The sequence below is a fragment of the Danio rerio genome, chromosome 2 (assembly GCF_052040795.2).
Source record: "Danio rerio strain M-AB ecotype USA chromosome 2, GRCz13ab, whole genome shotgun sequence".
In the NCBI taxonomy this organism is placed as follows: domain Eukaryota; kingdom Metazoa; phylum Chordata; class Actinopteri; order Cypriniformes; family Danionidae; genus Danio; species Danio rerio.
The window spans coordinates 43,644,455-43,668,618 of record NC_141022.1 but is presented as its reverse complement, the minus strand read 5'-3'; the positions used below and the strand labels follow the sequence as shown (position 1 = coordinate 43,668,618).

Sequence of the window (24,164 nt, the reverse complement as noted above, 5' to 3'; positions counted from 1 at the left end):
AAAATTCTTGTTAACTTCCGGCAGCAAACCATATCTAATCTAGCAACCATTCCCACACAATGCTTTCTTTCTTGACACTCTTTTACTCTGTCCTCTTGTTTTAACAACTCAGTAATTCCCCCTACTGGTATGTCCATCAATTTTGACCAATCAATATCCTTGACAGTTAGCTCTGTAACTCACTTTGTACAAATTTTTACTAGTGATGCAATGTAATGGGATTTCGAGCACAGTAAAGCAAGGTTCCACAAGAGATAAAAGTATTGTAAAATCAAGGTAAAACTATATGATCTCTATGTCCTTTTTGCCTATATGATTGCATTTGAAAACAACATAGGTTGGGTTTAGGTTTATTGGTTAATACTTGTCTAGGTGATCTGTATTTTCATGGATGTGTAAAATAAAAACGTCAAAACAAGAGTGTGGGCAGGGGTGAGCTGTGCGAGTTTGATGGAGCAAGTGTTTACAAGTGTCTTGTTCCGTGAAGAAGATCTAGATGGAAACTGTTGTTTTGTGCACCTTTGAATAAAGTTGTTGCATGTCCGCTGGTTCCCGCCTCAAAATGAGCGAGTTTGAGACACTTGTACATAAAAGTAGTGTTCAGAAAAATTAAACAAAAGCGAAGAAACTCGACACAAAGGAACATAAAAACCTCACCGCCAGCTAGTATTTTTTGAAGTGTTATTGCAGAGCCACACAAACAGTACTCAAAAGTAAAAATGTATGGCAACATGCATTGAATACACCATGGGTCACGCCAATCACTTGATGCAGAAGTATAAACCAGGTTTAACATGCAACAAATAATGCATTTCACAAAAATAAAGGTTGAGACATTTATTTCCAGTGAACCTGGGCTGGATAAAAAAAATGAAATGCAAGAAGATGTCATCAAAATTATTGATGCTAAACTGCAAGTTTTGAAAGCATATCCATATTTTTTTTAATGAAAAATCTTTTAGAGCATCCTACTGTAGCTTATATAAAAAACCTGAAAGCTCAAATGTTCCTAATAAAAGTCCCACAACATTAGCCTTGGTTGGGACTGCACAAAGCCTTTCAAATACAACTGAAGCAATAAGCCAGGCATGTTACAGTATGTAGAAACTATAAATACTGTAACGCATGGCAACATCTGACTTATTTATTTTATAACAGCAAATAACACCAACAGTACCACCAACCTTCTTAGGTTTGACAGTAACACCAACCATTTACTGAACCTCATGTTGTTCCAAACCTATGACTTTCTGACTTCTACATTACACAAAATATTTTATTTCTGAGAGAAAGAAGTGTGAAGTGAATGGTCAACTAAAACACAGGACAGCTTTCTTTTTGAAAAAAAAAATGTTAACAGCAATCTTCAAAATACCTTATGGGTGTAAATAATAAAAAAGTGTTTGTACTGTTGCTACACAGATTTCAACTAAGGTGTGTCCATATGTATCTATTTATCAAAACATTCATTCATTTATTTTCAGCTTAATCCCTTTATTAATCAGGGGTCGCCACAGCAGAATGAACTGCCAACTTATCCAGCATATGTTTTATGTAGCACCATGCCCTACCAGCTGCAACGCAACACTGGGTAACACCCATACACTCTCACATCCACACACATACAATACAGCCAATTTAGCTTATTCAATTCACCTATAGCGCATGTTTTTGGACTGTGGGGGAAACCGGATCACCCGGAGGAAACCCACACCAACATAGAGAGAACATGCAAACTCCACACAGAAATACCAACTGACCCAGGTGGGACTCGAACTGAGGTGGGACTCGAACCGAGCTTCTTGCTGTGAGGCAATTGTGCTACCCACTGCACCACTGTGCTGCCCCTTGGATTTTTGATCTAGAACTAGAGTTGGAGAATATATCGTTTCAGCATTGATATTGTCACATTACAGGGTATCCAATACTGAGTTGGAATTCTACTTGACCAGAAGCTACAATTCAGGACACATGAGATTTTGGGTGTCACTGCAGTTAGCCAGCACATGGTCGCACACTGAAGTCAAGCAGGGTTGCGCCCAGTCAGTATCTGAATGAGAGACCACATGGGAAAGCTAGGTTGCTGTTGGAAGTGGTGTTTGTGAGACCAGCAGGGGTGCTCAATCTGCAGTTTGTGTGGGTCCCAAAGCCCCAGTATATAGATGGGGTCAGTGAGTGAAATTTTCGGATGAAATGTTAAACTGAGGTCATGACTCTCTATGGTCATTAAACATCCCAGGATGTCCTTGGAAAAAAAGTGGGGTTTAAGCTCGGCATCCTGGCCAAATTTGCCCACTGGCCTCAGTCTATCATGGTCTCCTAACAATCCCCATATCATAATTGGCTTCATCCTCTTCACCAATTAGCTAGTACAGCGCAATTTGGCTGCGGTCGCATCATCCAGGTGGATGCTGCACACTGGTGGTGGATGAGGAGATTCCCCTCCAAAAAAAATTATAAATTAACTCAAGTGTCTAGAAAAGCGCTATATAAATGGCTATATGAAAGTAATTATTATTATCATTAACCATAACGGAGTAAAAGTAATATTCTTCATATGTTTTGAATGCCTGTGATAGTTTAAAGCATTCATGCACAAGACATTTTACCATTCATAACTTAGTTTTATTAATAGTTTTATTGAATTATTCATAGAGTGAAGACTTTGCAGTGTTGTTTTACACTATTTAATTTCTTCATCCAAATACTATTTGAATGCCTGAAAACAATACAACACTGTTTATTTCAACTCCGTCTTTGCTTTGTTCTGCAGCTATTTACAGTATATCGCTTGTAATTTGTCTATTACATTTTATGCATCATTCACTCTCCTACAGAATCTTCCCAACCTAAATGAATCATTTCTTTACAAAAAGCGCAAATCAAATGATCTGTTGAAATTGTATATTTCCAATATTGTATAAAGCTTTCCTTTTCTAAATAGAAGGACTACAGTAGCATTGAAATTAGTAAGCTACTATTAGTAATATCTGCAATATGTGGATTGAACACTGACCAGTGAAACCAGCTACAATTTATACACTTGTTCCTTGTTTCAACTAGGATTTTGCAAGTGTTCAATTAAGACAGCAATTTACACCCCATACCGGCTGCATGCCAATGACCCAATTTCCCCGTGGGGTGAAATAAGAAAAGGTTCTTAGAGGGCTTTATTCATCCAGTAACAAAACTCTGCACCGTCATGGCAACACTATCAATGACATGTCAAGGCTCTCAGACTCACTCCTCAACCACACCAACCCCCCCTCTAAAGCTCCCTCTCTCTCTCTCTGTGGGATGCCTTTAAAATAGTCATAGTCATCTGGATTGTCTACAGTAAAATGCAGTGTCAGCTTCAAGAGAAATCTCAGAATTCAGCGTGTATCAAATATGACTAACGTTTTTCTCTTTTGACTTTTATAACACAAATGGCCATTAGAGGAGGATAGTGAGCCACTGTTAAAAGTTCTTCATAGACTCACCTGCTGGTGTGCATTTAGTTTGTCAGTGCTATGCGCAGCAACACACACACACACAACCTTTTTCCTCAGACTAATTCAAGTGCCATTTGTGCATTTCTGCCATTCTATGTCATTTCAAGCCACATCAAAGCTTAATGGTTGACTTTTTATCCAAAGGAAATGCTTCGGTCTCTACCTTTTTTTTCAGACATTTTCTAAAAGGATTGAACTCTGGTCACCTGCTCTCTCCCCCTTTTGCCCCGAAAGGTCAGTCCATTATAATGGCTTGGATTGAGGGCCAAATCCAACTTCTTATACTGCAGTTCTGTTCGGATGCTCACTGGTGTCACTAGTGGAACAGAAAATATATTTCTTTCTCTTTATTTCTCTCTCTCTCTCTCTCTCTCTCTCTCACACACACACACACACACACACACACACACACACACATACAACCACAAAAGAAACAATCTGATAACTTTGAAGATAAAGCAAGTTATGTAAGCGCATTACTTTACTCATGGCATGTGCATTTAAATATGAGACAAACTTTAATTTAAAGGGCACCCATGATGAAAAAAAAAAAAAAAACTTTTGTAAGCAGTTTGGACAAAACTGTGTGTTGGAATAGTGTGTCCACTGCCATATTGGAATGATATAAACACAAAAAGTGTCTTTTTTAAATTTCCTGATGTTAAAATATGACCCAAATCCCTATGATTTTTAGGCTAACCATAATGTGACACAGGAGTGCAGTTTTCCTGAACACCGGTTTGATTGACAGGCGCCATGTTTCTATAATAACATGTATACACATAGCCACAGAAAAAAAGCAAAGAAACTGAAATTAAAATATCTGTTCCAACTCTCTGTGATTTTTCTAGGATTTAGAAGTTTAAAATGCTTTTATAACAGAGCATGTTTGTAATAAAGATGGTAAATCAATTTTCTTTACCGCTATAATCACCACAGCCACATGGTGTCAGTAATCATGTATATGTGTGTTTGTGTGGGTGTGTATTGCAAATGCATCTGTGTGAGACTTATCATTTCAGAAAGGCTTGAATAAACTCCACCGCAATTACATGAAATAACTTACATGACGTTTTTGACCAATGAGCTGTATTTCTGCTTCATTTGTGTCTGTCTCAATCACTGACTGCTGTTTATCTCATGCAATGCAGGAAAAGCAGACATGCACAAGGGAGCGGTGGGCAGGGAGAAGCAGCTCATATGCATTCAAACCACGGGCTACAAAAACAGATACACTACAGTCAGACGCCAACATAGACATATTCTTGAGGCTTTAATAAATTATCTGATGGGTATTTTGAGCTGAAACCATAGACACATTCTGGAAACTCAAGGCTTATCTTACATCTTGTAAGGGGTAAAATAGGTGCCTTTTAACAAAAAATTGATGCATTTAAAAAACAGTAAAGCGTGTAACGTCCTAAATGTTTTCCATTCCAACTCTGACCATTTTTTTTTAACTTTTGATAATATCTCATGAGCCAATAATAAACAGCCATTTTTCATTATCAACAGTGCTGCATAAAGAACAACTCGAACAGTATATATATTTATATTTTTTTATATATATATATATATACATACTATACTATATATACAATATATATATATATATATATATATATATATATATATATATATATATATATATATATATATATATATATATATATATATATTTTTTAAAACTCTAACAGACTTTAAACAAGTGAATGGGTAGGATGCCAAAATTTTATTTTTTATTGTTTTAGTAAATTATACATTTTTAAAACCCATTAAAATTGAAATGTGTTAATTTTACATTGTAATACAATTATTATCGTCATTTCACTGTATTAGCATCAAAAAACTCCAGTTTATGAACAGGACAGAAATATAAAAAACAAATCTTGGCAACTTTTAAATGATAGTCTATCTGTATACATTTCATTTATATCTCTATTGTCCTACTAGCTTTAGACCCTAATCCTAAATCTGCCCCCCTAAAAAAATATATTACTCCAGGTTTCAATCTTGAACAGTGTCAGCTGAAGCCACTGGGCTTGAGGTTCTACAGGACTCATTGAAAGGGTCGTCTGCCATGCTGAAGCCACCTAACACTTTCACAGGCTTTTCAGAGCTACTCACTCGTGTGTTAATGTCTCTATTGTGGCGAACCAAACATTTAATGGCCAGCAGTTTGGTGCTCACATTTAGAGGCGAAGAAAGGCTTTTTTTATGAGGAGGTGGGGGGGGCACTGATCCAGAGACCCTCTGGACATCATTGGCCGCCAATGAGAGGAGGGTTGGACGAGGCTAATGGGGAAAGAAAGAGAGAGAAAGTTGAACAGCATGGAGCCGTGTGCCTCGGTTTCCAAGATGGATAGTTAGAGCGTGAGGAACATAATGGAGGGAGGGAGAGTGATAGTCTGCTCATGAACGGAAGCAAGCAAATTGAGAGATGAACGTGGGGTTTGGGGGGAGGAGAAGGAGGTGTAGCCATAGTGTAGAAAAGGAGCAGCGCTTTGGTACTTTAGCAACTCCCGTGCAACTCAACCACATGGCATGCAGCATGCAGCAGGTAATTCATCATGTCAGAGTTTGCAGGAGACTGCACACACAAAAGTGAGAGTGTGGGAAAAATCCGGGACAACAATGAAAGCTTACAACCCCCCCACACCCCACAAAAAAACACCCCCGTTCTCCTCTGCCATCTCCTAAGGAATCCTTCCATGAGCCCAGCACTTCGCCTGCCACACTGCAGAGCAGACAGCCATTCATCCCTATCCAACTAGCAGAAAGAGAAGAAGCAAAACTTTGTGCATTGCCAGTAACTCAGATTTACTCTCTTTTGTGTCGTCTCCTTGTTTAGTTTATTTATATAGTTTAGTTTATTTATATAGCACATTTTTTACAACACAACGTTGCCCAAAGTGCTGAACACAATCAATACTAAACATGAAATCTACATCACATAAATAACAATTAAAACATAAGGCAAATCCCTCAACATTAAAAAGGCTCAAATACTAAGGAACAAAGATGGTGTTTCAAACGCTTTTTAAAAACAGGTAGAGTTGGAGCGTGTCTGATGTGGGGCGGAAGCCCGTTCCAGAGTTTTGGGGCGACAACAGCAAAAGCCCGATCCCCACTTCGCTTACACCTGGACCTTGGTACAGATAGAATAAATTCATCAGAAGACCTCAGTGACCTGCCAGGATTGTATACGTGTAGCAGGTCTGATAAGTATGATGGTGCCAGATTGTTTAAGGATTTAAAAACAAAGATTAATAGTTTAAAATCAATCCTTGACCTGACAGGCAGCCAGCCCAGAGAGGAAAGAACTGGGGATATGTGCTCAAACTTGCGAGTCCCTGTCAGAAGTCTCGCAGCTGCATTCTGTACTAATTGCAATCTGTTTAGGGCATTTTGACTAATACCCACATACAGAGAATTACAATAGTCAAGTCTTCCCAGAATAAAAGCATGGATCACCTTCTCAAGGTCATTAAAAGAGAGAAACGACTTTACTTTTGCCACAAGTCGTAAATGGTAAAAACTGGATTTAACAACTGTATTTACTTGTTTGTTAAATTTCAGATCACTGTCGAATTGAAATCCTAGGTTTCTAACAACAGGTTTTTGATAAGTGGAAAGCTCACCAAAACCTGATAAATGCAGAGGGTTAGGATCGCCAAACCAGACCAGCTCAGTTTTTTCTTCATTGAAATTTAAAAAATTTGACGAAAGCCAGCTCTTAACCTCGACTAGGCATCTCATAAGGGAGTCAAGCTCCTTTTTATCCCTACTTTTAAAAGGGACATAAATCTGAGTGTCATCAGCATAAAAATGAAAAGCCACCCCATATTTACGAAAAATTGATCCTAAAGGTAAAATATATAAAGAAAATAAAATAGGTCCAAGTATAGACCCTTGTGGAACTCCACATGTCAGGGGTCTGGAGGATGAAAAGGTCTGACCAACATTAACGCAAAAGCTTCTGTCTGACAAATAAGATCTAAACCACTTAAGGGCAGAGCCCTGAATGCCCACTAATCTCTCAAGACGAGAAATAAGGATTTCGTGATCTATAGTGTCAAAAGCTGCAGTAAGGTCAAGAAGCATAAGGATCACAGAGTGACCCGAGTCCCTAAATAACAGAATGTCATTCAACACACGTAGCAGTGCAGACTCAGTACTGTGATATGCCTTAAAACCCGATTGAAAAACTTCATGAATACTGTTGAGCTCCAGATAGCTCTGCAGTTGTGTTAAAACTGTTTTCTCCAAAATCTTAGATAAAAAGGGTAGCTTAGAAATAGGTCTAAAATTGGACAACACAGATTTATCCAAACTAGGCTTTTTCAAGAGAGGTTGCACGACGGCATGTTTCAACTGAGAAGGCACCACACCAGAAACAAGACTCCTATTTATAATGGATAAAATACTAGGGCCAATAATCTTAAAGGCTTGCTTAAAAAACTTTGATGGAAAAATATCCAATGGATAGCTGCTAAGTTTGATCTTGCCTACTGTATCAGTCAGAGATAGAAGAGAGACAGGTGTGAAACTAACAAGTGCAGCAGGGGACACATCCGGTTCCGGAAAAACAATATCAAAGCTAGCAATCCCAGACCTAATTGAAGAAATCTTCTCCGTAAAGAAGTTTAAAAAAGCTTCACATGTATCACATGACTCCTCCATAACAACATTAGACCCAGGGTTAATCACAGAACTTATGCAGGAGAATAAAACATCAGCCTTATTTTGATGAGTACTGATTAATTCAGAAAAATATTTCCTCTTAGCCTCCTTCATAGAACGCTGATAATTAGAGAGAGATTCCTTAAAGATCTCATATGACACCTGCAGTTTATCTCTCTTCCACTTGCGTTCAGCCTTTCTGCAGGCCTGTCTAGATGCCCGAGTTGTCTCATTTAGCCAAGGCTCTGATCTAGGCTTAACAGTTCTAGTTTTTTCGGGGGCAACAAAGTCTAAGATTGAAGAAAAAGAGCAATTGAACAATTCCAGTAACTGGTCAACATCCATATAAGAGGGAGGGTCCTCTAGCATAGTTGTATGTTGTTCATTAATGTACAAATCTTTAAACAGATCAATAGAAGAAACATTAAATCTACGAAATCGCCTGAAAACAATAGGAGAGTTGCTTATTTTATGGGTAAAAGTGATCTCAAAAGTGACTGCTTTATGGTCTGTAAATGCCATATCGTCTAATGCAACATTGCAGATTGATAGACCATATGTCAAAACACAATCCAATGTGTGCCCCTGGTTGTGAGTGGGCCCTTGCACATGCTGTGTCAAATTAAAAGAGTCAATAAGATTTAAGAAATCCTTAGCTAAATTGTCTTTTGGGCAGCAAACATGAACATTAAAATCACCCAAAATTAAAATATTATCATATCTAGGTAAAATACTGCTCAACAAGTCCCCAAACTGTTTAATAAAGTCTTTAGTAGACCTAGGAGGTCGATAAATTAATGCACATAGGACAGGTCCTGAGCGTTCATTTATCTGAAACATCTGTAGCTCAAAGCTGGAGAAAGCATCAGCACGCACGGGCTGGCAATTAAATGTTTTTTTAAAAATCGATGCAAGACCTCCCCCTCTGCCAGAGCGCCTCGGATTATTAAAATAAGTGCAGTTTACTGGGACAAGTTCAGAGAATGGACTAAGGTCCCCATCAACTGCCCATGTTTCAGTCAGAAATAAGAAATCCAAATCTCTGGCAGTGAAAAAGTCATTTAATATGAATGTCTTATTCAAAACGGATCTTACATTGACCAAAGTTAATCTTGTAGGTACCTGGTGGTGATCGTTTTCCCGTGGTATTCGTCGTAGCTGGCAAAGATTACTTAAATCCACTCCTCGCCTTCGACAACGCGGCGAACAAATCCGCGTGCTTGCTTCACAAGAGGTTGGAAAAACAGAAACCAAGCACTGGATCGGGGGATCAGATGTGCGGTAAGGAATAATCCTGTAAAAATCCGGTATGAGGTCCGAGGAGAAACGAGCCCTGCAGTTCATCCCTGCATCCGACAAACGCACTTTAAGACTAATTAACAAACCACCGCGTTTACCACGTTTTCTGCGGCGTCTTCTCCGAAAGAGGATGCATGGAAGCCGGCATAGGTGAGCTGGTAATGACAGTGAAGCAGGGTGATTGTAGGTGCAGGATCCACTCGGCTCGCTGATCAGCCGGTTTACCATACCATTTCTAATGTTCAAGAGCGTTTGGCGATCATAGACCAACAGAGCCTCAGAATGTTGAGCCACAAAAAATAAAACTAAGATTAATCTTAAAAACAACTGTAGAGGGTTCAGACGGCAGGCCGCAAACACTGGCGCCATCTTGACCTTGTGCACCTGATGTTGTTGTCAGGCCTGTGATCACTTGATAAGACTCAAAAGATCAAACCACTGAGATGGCCGCAACCTTTAAAGGCTTAATGTGTTTGTCTTGTTTTTTTTTTTCTGTTTGTTTTTTTTGGGGGGGGCGGTGCCTAAACTCTTCTTGTTAAGCTTTTTGTTTCTAAGAAAACACACACACACACACACACACACACACACATGCATATGCATACACACACCCAGTCAGAAAGCTTCTGACAGCTTTTCTTCGAAGAAAATATTCACCACAGTTACGTACAAGTGGCTGCGGGACCTCGTGATACTAGTTTCATACTCAAGTCATGAATGTCTTACTTTCTGTCGACAAAATACATGAAACAGGATATTTGCTTCTCAGTTACTGTATTTATCTAAAGAGATCTGAAAAAAAATGACAGCGAACAGGCTTGTCATGTAGGAAACCACAGCAATTTCCTGCATGGTTAGCGGGCTAGGTGTGTTTCAGTTTATACGTATTGCTTTGCAAATGTCTTTTCGTTTTGCTGAGTTACTTTAGCTGCATGGTGTTTGACTTTGGCCTTTTAGAATGAGTCAAAAGCATAACATGTAGGATTCTTTTCATTAAAATATCCACCAGAAAAAAATAAAACACTAGAACAGTGTTATAATGCGGAATTTGACATTATCTCAAATGTTTTGAAGGATGTTCAAAACCAGAGAAACAAGGAAACAACAAAGACACTTTTATGTCCTGTGTGTTTTCTTTGAATGAGCAGAGCAGCATTATTACACAACCCTAAAATGTATTTAGTACGATAAAAATGCTGCTTCTACTTCACATGATCATGACTGTTAGAACTTGAAATGGCTGAATGTGGCATAATAAAAGCTCTGCTGCTTTCGTCATGCTTTAATGGCTTCAAGACTCTGCGTGATAATACCATGATAATACGTTTTGAATACTTTAACTTATCCATAATTTCGGCAAGAGTCCTGTAAGATGTAATGAACACTACAACTTCCATGATTCCACACTCAGTCATGGCATCATTAAACTATGCCTTTGTTTATGGTGAATATGCAAGCTCTTAAGGCAAAAATAATGCTGAACCTTTAATCTCAAAGTCTGGATGCAAATTTGTGATCTACAAATTTCACTTTCTTTAGAAAAGTATAGGCATTAGTGATGGGAAGTTTGAATTATTTGAAAAGTTTTGGACCTTAGAGTCTTGTTTATTGAGATGAACTAATCTTATTTCGTGTCATGTCGTTATGTTTTCCAAAATATTATTAAAATAATACAAGTTGCTTCCAAACTCATCTACAACTACACCAAATGTTAATTACACTACAAACAAGTCATAACTAGAATGCTTTAAGAAAGAGAAAATAATCATCCATTGTTTACCCGGGGCCTCATGCACGAAGACTTGCATTGAATTCATACTAAAGCACTGCGTACGCACAAAGCTGTAAATGACACGTTCGATCATGAATTCGGTTAGAATCCAGCGTCTGATGAATTCATTCTTTTCCCCCCCCCGCTACATATCAGATTTTGCCTACTCTTCATCACGAGGAAGACAAGTAGGAATCATTAATAAGTGTGTATTATGTTAAGCAGATTTGAGCATCACATTATTTGCACATTTATTAAATGGAAATGTTTCTGATTCACATGTGCAAATTCTCTTTCAGATGGCGCCTTTATAGCAATGTGTGTGCAGTAGTTCGTTCCGATTATATTAGGTAAACCAACGATTGCTGCAAATTGCGCTTAAATGTTTGGCTGGTCAACTGCATGGTATGGAAACCTTATAAAGCTGCTAGACATGCGGATGATCTCGTCCCATACAGCTGGCATTGCACGGCTCAAAGATACTTTGTGTGCAATATAACATAATTGCCTCTAGGAGTCGCCAATGAAAATAAAACAAACACAGACAAGAAATGCACGTATGCCAGACATGAAGTTGGCGTGGACCAACGCACATTCTCACGTTCATTTCATCATTAGTAAATCCAAACATGAGTGTGAAACCTGGCGTACGCAAAGTTTTGTTGCGTACGCAGTGTCAATTCATGTGGCCTCTGATCTTTTCTCTATGATTATGTCAATTGAATGAATGAATTGCCATTGTGTATGAAATGTGCTATATAAATAAACTTGCCTTGCCTTGCCTATGATTATGTCAGCTCAGCTCTTCTGACAGGGTTTCTAATTTGAGTGGTTAATTCACGCCACAGTCAGTCCCATATAATCTTATTCAATGCACAAAGTCTGAGGTGAAAGGAGCCATGATTAGTTCACCGTTCGAGTCTTCTGGTCGTTCAATCATCATGTGACAGCATGTAAAGAGAGATGACTCAAACCTGATGACTCGACAAATGAACGAATCAAATCTTTTTAATGGCTCTAAATGCATATGATTGGCTTCTGTCTTTCACTTGATGAACAAATAACTCAATCCAAGGATTCGAGAGATGAATGAATCAAATCTTTTTCCGGCTCTGACTGCATATGGTTGGCTTCTGTCTATCATGTGATGAACGAACAACTCAGACCCGATAGAAAACTCGAAAAAGAACTAATTTTCTACTTCATATGCACAGATGAATGACTCACTCCCTGAAAGGACTCATTGTCCTCGAGTATATAGTAAAGATTCGCTCTAAATGAACGAATTTTTCAAGAATGACCCATCACTACTAGGCACTAATATAGTTGTCTGGGGTATTAACCAGTCTATCCATAATAGATCCTGAGACAGAGTAAGATCTAGTACACTTGACCCAGACTCGCAAGGGAATATGAAACCTCTTCCGTCTCCATACAATCATTACACTGTCTACACACTTGAGGTAAATGTATGGCTTGGCTGCTGATACATGAAGTTTTGCACTTTAAATGCAATGTAGATAAAAATTAATGAGTTTTAGTGTATCTTTTTATTAGAGTTGCTAGCTCAAAGCAACATTTATTAACACCAAACCTTTAGCTTTACATTATGAGATTCAAATCTTATAATGATTCACAAACAATGCTGTAAGCGTTCAATTAATGAGAGGCCCCAGCTTGTTTGTCTTTGAAAAGTTTTCAGAGTAACTTTCGAGATGAGGTCAGAATGTAGCTGCAGAACTCTCATCTCTTTCTGTACATGCATGTACAGTCTATACGGATACAAGTGTTATCCATTCAAAGCAATCCATACAAACTAATTTTAATTTTCCCCACAAAGCAACAGCATCTGATAAGGCCTGTTCACATCAAGGATGATAACTATAACAATAACTACAACTATACAGGAAGTCAGGCCCGTGCAGTGACCGTTCAAAGGGCATGTGCAGGATAAATTGTTGTCGCGCGCGTACTGTAAAGGGGGGGGGGGTGTCGCGTCGCGAGGGCATTTTTGATCATTTTGGCAGGGCACTTTATATCCAAGACTAAAAAGGACATGTGCACTGCACAGGTTGAGCCCTATGTGTGCACGTGCCTGCAGGAAGTCCTCACAAAAACTCTAATGATAATGAATAAAGAAAAATAAATAGAAATCATTTTCCAGGTAATGGACATTAAAATCCCTAATGGGCTATCATAATTCACTGACGTGTTTGCAAATTTAAAGTGGTGATCCTTGATAAACCATACAGTTTGTTCAAGTCAAAGCCTACTAGGTATTAACTAAGGGATAATGTAGTTGGTTGTTCTTGTTGTATAAGACTGAACATGTTTATTTTGTGTAACAGGCAGTTGGATATACATTATCCAGCCTGCATTAACGGGTTATTTAAGTTACTGCCATTTGTCATTATCAAATGACCTACCCGCATCAGTTGCTTTGCTTCACTCACATTCATGAATTCTCTGATGTGGTATTATGGCAAAGCTATGCATCCATTGCATGTGTCCTGCAGAAGTATGTCATCTGGGTACTTTTCGCATACTGTTTTTAAAGTATATGAATTCGGACATACTACCAGGCTTGCATATTTTATTGTACTTTATACAGTAGTATGCTATTTGGGACACAGCCTGAAACTTTCATTTAAGTTTCTTGATGCACTTTTAACTGAATATTGAGTAGGGGATCCCACTTTTTTGTGTAACAATCCTTTATAGCAAACTAATGGTAAGAGTTGTAAGTGTTGTTAAGAATATTGTGGCTGAAGCCATCAAACTGACGTCAACAGCGAAGGACCACCACTTCAAATGTGTAAGTAAATGGTTGGATTTTGATTGAAGATTACCAAAAGCAAACTTTTTTTTTCCAGTGTATTAATTTGCTCTGATCAGGCTAATTGTTCACCTAAAGATGAATAAATGTGAGCTAGCAAAATAAACATTGTACATATTGATTTCACATAACCTTTAAAGGGGAACTATAACGATGCCCTTTTTAACAAGATCTAAAATAAGTGTCTAATGTCGCTAGTATGTGTATGTGATGTTTCTGCTCAGAAAAACTCACAAATATTGATTTACAACTCTTTGAAACTGCCCCTTATAGGCTTTCATCCATTAAAAGACTGTCGCTTTAAATTCAAATGAGATTTTCCTCCCAGCCCTCTTTTTAAAAAAGACATACAAATGCCAATGTGTCAGCATAGTGGCAGATTCATCAACAAGACTAACATCCTGTGCTAATGAGGGAAAGATCGTCACTATAATGGGTGGGGCTTTCCCCCTCTGATCACATGTACAAAGGCAGAATGTCAATCAAAGTGTTTCTACGGGAAGTTTTTATAAAGTGTGGATATAAAAAATTTAATACTTTTTACCATTAGAAACTGCTTATATTCACACATAGTTGCCACACAACTGTGTTTGAACCCCTTATAAAATTATTTTTGCATAATAGGTCCCCTTTAAGTACACTATCTGACAAAAAACTTACACAATATTCATTATTTTTCCACTGCACCATGACTTTATATTACTGTACATTATTCTATTAAGTGACAAGACTTTAGTCTAAGCAAAGTCAGACCTTACTGTCCTTAATAAATAATTCAAAATCAAGACATGATCATATATATATATATATTTTTTGTTAAAATAAGTTTAATCTAGAGGCCTTTGTCTTTTTAAATCAGCCACTTCAGATACCAAATGATCAACTAGAAGTTAAGTTATCATTTGCTGTTTCTAAAACTTGGACAGGCGACAAGACTTTTGTCAGGTAGTGTATTCATTGGCTGTTTCTCAATTCCAAGAACGCAGAGAACGGACTTGCATTCTTGTGGAGACCGGTCTTGCCAGGTGTCCTCGGAAGAACGAACTCAGGAGACCATGAGAGCAGAGAACACATCCTGAGAGAAATGAGATGATGCGTTCTTCCTGATGGTCACGTGACCTTCACGCGTTTTAAATTGTGAATTATTTAAAAATTACAGCATTCATACAACGATTTATTGTTCTTGCCCTTTTCAAAATATATAATGGCATAAAAACACTATAAGTATACTCTGCACAATATAAATGAAAGTGATTTTAATAAGAATTTCAGCAAACAAACACCCTTAATGTGTTTATTCATTTATTAAGATGTCCATGGTAATGTTTACCTTCACCGTTTCATTTGGGGAAACTCCTGAGGTAAATAGGTTATATCACTAAACTTTAATAATAAATCTAAATAAAATGCTGCGCTTCCCACCTCCAGGCGCAAAGACTTCTGGGACATCCAGCGAGTTTGGTGCTCAAGTCTGCTTCGGTGCGATCAAGATCACATCCGGGAAGTTTCACACGTCCTCCGTTCTTGTGGTCTTGAGTTTTGGAACTGAACTTTGGCAGCTGATGATGACGTTGCACGAGAACACAAGGACGCAAGAACGCTGAAGAACGCATATTGAGAAACAGCCATTGAGTGCATTCACATGTAGTTTTTGGAACCTGATGACTTGTTCACATACTGTACAATACCTAAAAATATCCATTTACTGGGGAAATGTAATGATCTCCTTATATAAAGCCTGCAGAGCACACACACCTTGTTATTACTCTAGTTTACATATAAATACCTGATTCAACCAGCTTATTCAATGTGTCAATATCCATTTTGATGTCAGAACCAGAGAAATGCAAACTCTACACTTTCAGGCAGCATATTGATGTGCACACAAACGCACGCACTGTTCAAAATAACACCATTTGCTTTCCGTGGAGAGAAAATCGTATTTGATGAGAAAACAGATAAACGATGGGAAAATGTTCATTTGGGGAGGATAAACTCTCCTCTTTGCAACCCCCCAAAATATCTTGTTGTATCTGTGCACTGCCAGCAGTACACTGAGTGGAAATCCGTGTGTGATTTGTCACCATTTCCACAGACTTAGACACCCAGGCACACAAGCCCCATCCCTAATGGACACTCTGCGCACGCTAAACAAATTAGGCCCGCGCATTACAGCTAGAGTGCTAGACAGAGAGAGATAAAGATGCTAAAGCTAATGGCTACCAACACTCTCTTCTAACACCATGATGGATAACTGTGGGTAACGTAGTTAGAAAAACCCCTGGAGGCACGGTCGACAGGCAGCCCCGGAGCTAGACGTCAAAGGACGTTCACAACCCCGGAGTGAATGAGTGAATGCATTACGATCCATCAACGCTTAGACACCTTTAACACCATTACAGAGATGCTTTCACTTAACAGAGTCTAGACTAGGCAAAAACAAACTTATCATCTTCACCTATGGATGACGAAGAGGCGCCTATGTGCAATGATTGGCATTTTTTACATTTATTAGTGTCAGGGTCATTTGTTCAGGTCAATAAACAGCGCAAGAATCCAGCTGCAACAGTAAGACCATATTATTGTTAGTTTTTTTTTCATAATATCCAGTTGAAGACTACTCTATATTCTGGATGGGTTTTATTGGTATTCAGTAAGTGAATTTGGAATGGCATTCCATTTTATATAGTAAACTATATATTTAAGGACTGGAATCTTAGCATTTTTCACTTCACAGAAACTGCATTACACAAATAATTATTTTAATATATATATTTTTATTTTATATACATTATCACGACCGGTAGAACCTGAAACGGTGAACTGTGGTATAATAAAAGCTCCACTGCTTTCGTACCACGTCATGCTTTGATGGTTTCAAGCCCTGCTCTGCTTAAAGAGATGGTCTATTTTTTCGGTGTATTTTTAAGGATTGGTTGTGATTATAAAATGCAAATCAATGTGTGCTCATGCTTCACTTGTAGAAAATCACGTTATTTTTTCACATGTCTTACTTTGATTATATACAGCAACTCAGCTGACATAAAAAAATGAATGCCATATTTCCTAGTTCCTCCGAAAGACCTACCTTCTAGAGGCTCTGATTGGTCAGCTAAAATAAAGTGCGGTGATTCACTACATCCCACCTCTACAAGCACACGCTTTTGCGCGGTGTAAACAGCCGTTTCAGTTTGCCTGAATCAGACAGAAAATGAAGAACACACCCGAACCTTATGCGTGATCTCTAAAATAAAATCAGACCAGTGTGTTTTACATATAATTAGAATAAGCATTAGTACATAATATAAATATAAAGTTCTCATATTTTTTGCGAAATTGTTATTTGAGATTTAGAACACATGAAAAGTGGCCTCATAGAGAGACACTGCAGTGTTGCTGAAGATTGTGGGTGTTTACAGCAGTTTGACTGATAAATAGTTATCTGTAGCTAAGTTGTTAGCAGTGCCAAACAGCATTTCCTATTGTTTACATCCTTGTTTACGTCCTTGCTACAATATACCATTAACACTACAAACTGTGCATGTAATAGAACAATTTTAACAAATAAAAACACTTACAGGTTGTGGTTCACAATCCACAGCTTTGTTGGTTGGAGGAGTTTTTAGCTGAATCCAGCACTGAACTTAGAGATTCTGGAAGTTCTCTTTTGTCAAATACTAGCTATATACATATATAATAGTATATAGAGTCATACCCACTGCCCCTTCCTTGCTGCCCCACAAATAATTAGTCAATTATAAATGGTTAGTTAGTGATTAACTAATTACTAACTAACAATTTATAATTGACTAATTATAGGTTTTTAATTTCCATAAATTCTGTATGTATGAAATATGTTTAATGTTGTTATTATTATTATTATTATTATTATTATTATTATTATTATTATTAATAATAATTATTATTATTATGAATAAAACATTGATTTTAAATTCAATACAAATCAATTTAAATAATATTTAAAAAAATTTATAAAAATGAAAAAAATTTGAACACTTCCCCCTCTAAACTATTTAAAAATAATAATTTTGGCATTCCATTTTATATATTAAAATCTATTTTTATGACTGGAATCACACCATTTTTTTCTTTTTAAAGAATTTAATTTAATTTTATTTTATTTTATTTAGATTTGTTACCACTGGATGTTAGGCTTGAATCCACAAACAAATTTAACATTAAACGTTTCATTTTAGGAAAAAATAAATAAATAAATAAATAAATAAATAACCTTGATATTGTTATATTTTTGTAATATTATTTAAATATCATATCCTTTACCCATGTGGCTCTGCATATCCAGCCTCACCAACTCCCATCCACTTTCGGAATTACTTTAGTTTATAGAACTACACATTTTAAGCCTCCCTAAAAATGTTGCAGACTCCCACTGATGCACCATGAGAGCACTGCAACATAATAGCGTTAGTCAGATAAAGGTTGGTAACCATAGCAATAGTGTTGGCAGCGATAAGGAACAAGACGGGTGAAGCCCATTAGGACACACTTCCTTGGTGAGAGTGAGAGTGAATATCTCACACATCAGTGGACCTTAATCAGATCTGGGGCCGGCGCGGGGTCTCATATGCACCTTTCATCTTACCCTCTCCCGCTACCATGCCGTCTGTCACTCCATCATTCCAACTTTCCTGTTTCTGCGCTGATAAATGCACACATCGCTCGTTCTTCAAGCCCAAGTAACTGTAGCCGACGAGGAGCAAAATCCTGTGATCCTTCAGCACGTCTGACAAAAAACGAAACAGACACAGTGGAGTTAGAATTGCGAATGAAGAGGAAACCGGAGAAAAGTGATGTGGTTTATTGGTAATGCTGTCATGTAAACAAACATTACATGCAGTTCAGCGCACCGGCTCGCTGCACAACATCATTCTGACATGCGGTTGGAAGCGCAATCATCTTGCCGCCTGTTGAAAATTCCACCATTTTCCAGCACATTCTTCAATTCCTCTTGAAACCTGTCATGGTCAGTAGGTTAACCAGCCATCGCTAAGCTCTGACCCGGCTTCAGACCTCAGCAGGGAGATCTGCTGAAAATCATGCGAAAGCCCCCCACCCTGGGCTCACGCTGTGACTTCGGGGCACAATTACGGCCAATGTTTCCAAACACGGCAAACGGTCCGTCATGAGTGAGTGAGGTTCACAGCATAATCTGCCCCAACAGAGGGGCCCCCTTTTCCAGCATGCAGGCCTTTGATTTTGACCTCATTTAACCCTGCGGATGAGCGATAGACGGGGGGTGGAAGCAGAAACATTATTTAATAAAAGTTTAGGTACATCTTACAAACTTGCCACAATGTTTGATAGGGAGTTTCTCCATCAGTCCCAAACAAGGACATAACCAACGCTTTCTCATGACAATTCGTAATTTTGATTTAGTGGCTAATTAATGTGTGACACATTGTATACATTTTGCTCATAATCCAATGAGGGGTAGGGGTAGGATTAGGGACGTTGTTTGGAGGCCTGACTTCTTTTAACAATTGTGCGTGTTGCAGCATAGGCTTATTCTGAAATGTACCACATATACATTTCTGGAGAGCCCAAATTATTTAGCCAGAGGTATACGTATGGCTGCATTTTGTTTTTAAAACAAATGCTGTGGGGCATTATGACACTGTATCTTTCATGCTTACCAGGTGACCGATTACCTCCATGTGGACGGCTTTTCTGCTGTCATCAGTTTATCTAGAGCAGGGGTGCTTAAACTTTTTCTTATAAAAAGCTAAAAACAAAACTTGATTGAGAGATGTGGGCCGAATGTTTACCAAACCGAATATATCACATCGTATAACATTAAATTTGACATTGGTTATTCCTAATTTATTCAGTAATATTTAAAAATAACTACAAAACATTGCTTTGAATCAACTAATGCAGTATCATTTTTAACAGTTTACAATAAACTTACATAATCTCATTTATACAACGATGGAGTTCTGCTGAAAACAGTAGTCGACCTGCGCCTACCTTTGCCTTGATTTGCTGATTTTATCAAGTGCCATCTTTTTACATTTTACATTTCGACGACGAGGTTCGAGTCTGGGGAAGAACGGTTCCAGAAAGCAGGTAATACAAAAACAAAAGCCGAAAAATAAATGAACAAGTAAATAGCAGGTGAGACTGTGGTAAAATCTGAGCTCTTTATTTTTCTGAATTGCTTTTGAAAACACAGTGGGATGGGTTTAGCGAAATGGGTGAGTAGGTCAATCTTTGCTTTTGAAAACACTATCGGTTGTGTTTAGGGAAGGAGGTGGGTGGGGGTATAGGTTGGTTGATTGGTCAGCCAGTCAGTTGACTGCAGCCTCTGGTAGATTTAGGCAAGGAGGGCAGGCTCAAATGGCACTCGCGAGAGAAATTTGACATTTGTAAAAGGATACACAGTGGCCTCTGGAGGATTTGTAAAAAACAAAAACTGCAAAAAAATAAATAAATAAAAAATGTAGCTCCTGGGACATATTTGGCACTCCCTTAGAAATGTATATGGGGTAAGTATTCGTAATGAGCGAAAGTTGAAGTTTTAACATTAATTATTTTGTATTCATACAAATTAGCCACTTTTCTGACAAGAAAAAAGATCAAGCTGACATAATCCAGCATGTTCAAGTGCATCTATACTTTTTATTAACCAGCTTTATTAGGTTAGTTGATTCTAAAATACAATAAAAAATCCCGTCATCATTCACTCATCTACATTAAGGCTTTTCCATTTGAAATTGTTAACCCTGGAACATCCTAAACCCTAAATAAATAGCATCCTGGGTTATCTCTATTTACATTTATACATGTGGTTAATGAGTTTTACTGGATATTTATTTACATATGTTTCATGCTGTACATTCCTAAAATGCCAGATTAACATTCTCATTCGCATATTTGCGGTGTCGCATATTGTCGCTGATCGTGCAAACATCAGGCAACCTTTTTACAGCTCAGCTTTACATAGTCTTTTTTAGCTTTTTGAAGTTTTTTCCTGCAGATGACCAGTCTTTCCTTGATACCCAGACACAGCTAATATATCAGTCACCTCTTTAAATACTCTTTCTGACTGTGCGATTTAATTTGCATCATTTTATTTTTTCCTGACCATAGTTGTCAAACATAATACAGTCACTCCACTTCACATGCTATTTGACATTTCTGACTTGTGAACCTTTTGTTTAACATTACCTCTCACCGGCTGCTGTTTACACCACATGCGTTTTGTGACATAATGTAAGCCTCACTGCTTAATTTCTGATTGACTGTCTCTGTTGCCAAGTATCCAGCATAAACAAACAAACAATGCTCTGGTTCACACTGAACAAACAGACCACAATGCTGAGTTAAGCCTGTTCCTGAGCATGGTTTCATAAAAAAAAAAAAAAAAAAAAAGTGATGCTAACACTGCTTTCAAATTACATGTGTGTTAAAAGTAGTGTTTTGAAATTGGATGACAATAAACCAAGGTTACCACAGTGTGAAACACAAATTATTTTAATCTAAACCCACTAAATATTTTGCTCATCTTCAAAAACAAACAAGGAGACTTTTTTAAAATAAAATCTGATTCTTAGAGATTTCTTTCCCTTGACTATTTGTTCACAAAAAAAAAAAAAACTTCTACCTTTCCAAAACATTCATGAAGAGATCACAAATAAATCCATATCAATTTAAAACAAGTCTTCTGAACACAAGATTGCTTTATTAGATGAGCAGATTTATTTAGGCTTTGACTTGCATATAAACATCCGCTAACAATGTTTACATTATTCAAATGTGGTCACAGAAGATCAAGCATGCTTTCTTGACATGTGAGAACCAGTGAGGTTCATTATTGCGTGTCAAGCTGAGATTCTTCGGCTTCCATTTGTGTTTGTTAATCAATGGTTTTTGTTAAATCTCTTTATCCTCATCTCTTATTCATGTCCTGTCAGAAAACATGAATTACTGCCTGAATTATATGAGCTATTTTTTATCTCTTTATGAACATTCTGAAGAGTCAAAGTCTTGGCTAAACATTTGTTTTCTGAAGACGAATGAAAGTCTAATTTGTTTGGAGGAAACATGAGGATGAGTAAATGATAATAAAATGATCCTTTCAAGGAGAAGTAACCTTTTAACGTCAAATTTGAGCAAAGGTTTGTTGGACACTAACGTATGAATGTGTCCTTTTCAGCTCTCTTTTGTTTAGCTGCTGCAAAGATACATTTGAAGTCTATTATTTACTTTTCTATTCAGTCCATAAAACTAAGTCTGTTATTTTGGCACACACATCCCTCTGTGTTGACAGGCCATGGTTCAAGATTAAGAATACCATTCAAAATAGCATGAATAGTTAGTAGTGATGAACAAGTGAAGCGAGTGAAGTTGGTATCCAAGGTAATCATTTCTGGATCAGCTGTGGCTTTCAGTGGCTGTGAACCATGAAATCTGGGGCAGGCGCACAACAATTTAACTACTTATTGATTGTATGTTTCTGCACCCTGTGAAGAGTCCAAACTTCCATTAAGACAGCTGAGATACAACGCTAAGTATTTTATCAATTCAAAGAGAAATAAAAAAAGACATACTGTAATAAGTTTCAATAGCTGCACATTACAGCTAAAGAAGTAGATGTCTTTTAAAAACACCAAACACCAACATCATAGGTTTCTATTATATCACTCAATAAAAACAAAAACAATTAGATATTTATACACTCATGGCCACTTTATTAAGTACACCTTACTAGTACTGAGTTGGATCCCCTTTTATATATATATATATATATATATATATATATATATATATATATATATATATATATATATATATATATATATATATATATATATTTATATATTTATTTATTTATCTGTACTTTTCTATGATTTTTAGAACAATTTTTACATTTTCTATTTCCTTTTTTTAAACCCTTCATTGTTAGTTACACACTGACTGTACAGTATGTGATGCGATCCAATGTAGTGGATGTACTGTATGTAATGTATGAGTGTACATCTTTTATTTTCAATCTTTTTTAAATAAATGTCAATCAAAGGCGGCAACACCAAGGCTCCAAAAATACAAATTTATTAAATTAAAAAGGCTGACACAGAGCGTTTTTAATTTAATAAATTTGTATTTTTGGAGCCTTGGTGTTGCCGCCTTTAATTGACATTTATTTGCACTTTGTGCGGTTTTGGCTGAGCACCCAATTTAGAGAGATGTGCGTGCTTTAGTACAGTTTTTTTCAATCTTTTTGAAATTACTTAGTTGTGCCGTGTTTGGAAATAAATCTATGGTAAAATTAAATGAAAAAAGGGCCAAGTTCTTACTGGAAGTTATTTTATATTGCTGGAACAAGAATAGGGAATGCAAACACAGCTTTTCCATAACTTACAAAAGCAAGATTTGAGTATTTGCAGGATGTTCTTACAGTACAATTACCTCTTATATTTGTTATCAAAAGGGAATTTGATTCATTGTTTTATGATTCCTTTAAGCAGCACAATAACCTTCAACTTTGACTGTCACAGTTTCTTATAATTCTTTTGTTGAAAAAAATGTCTTAAGCACCAGTATATTAGAACAACTAAGGGATTATATGAAACAGCCGAAAGCAGAAGACTACCGAAAGCAGCAACCTCAATGACTTTGAGACTCTTGGGAATTAGACTTAAGGACAAAAATAAAATAGAGATACTCACACCAGACGATGATCTGAAGGTCTGTGTGGTGGAAAAGTTCAGAAAAAAAAATGTATAAAGTGACAGAGAAAATGAAATCTCAGGATTAGAAAAAACAGCTTTTCAGATCAATGGCCAAAAAAAGGTCTGAGTATCGATTTGAGAAAGGTACTTGTGGCGTATGAAAACACAGAGGTGGATTTTCTGTCTGCTGATGGCCTTCTTCAGATCCTCAGAGGCAACCAGCTACAAACCTTTCATTTCTCAGCTAGTGTCCATTCCTATCAAATTCTGTGGTAGGATACTCCAACCTGACTGAACCTTATTTTAAAAAAAAGAAAAAAAAGAAGCCTGAAGCCCTGTCCATTCTGATTTTAGTTGTGAACTGTAATTGG

General features: G+C 37.3%; 1 protein-coding gene across 4 annotated transcripts in view; it reads right to left on the bottom strand.

Annotated features, from left to right (window-relative positions):
* epha4b (eph receptor A4b) overlaps nucleotides 1-24,164 on the bottom strand; it is a 242,909-nt gene that overhangs the window by 214,691 nt on the left and 4,054 nt on the right. The window contains exons 2-3 of one of the 4 annotated variants that reach the window (XM_087239983.1): nucleotides 18,954-19,334; nucleotides 18,705-18,845 (exon numbers count right to left, since the gene is read on the bottom strand). The exons of 1 other annotated variant lie outside the window; for it this stretch is intronic. In XM_087239983.1, the coding sequence (XP_087096109.1) occupies nucleotides 18,705-18,720 (16 nt within the window). In that variant the 5' untranslated portion in view covers nucleotides 18,721-18,845; nucleotides 18,954-19,334. The remainder of the gene's footprint in view (nucleotides 1-18,704; nucleotides 18,846-18,953; nucleotides 19,335-24,164) is intronic. 2 more of the 4 variants (XM_087239979.1, XM_087239980.1) reach the window with 2 other exon arrangements.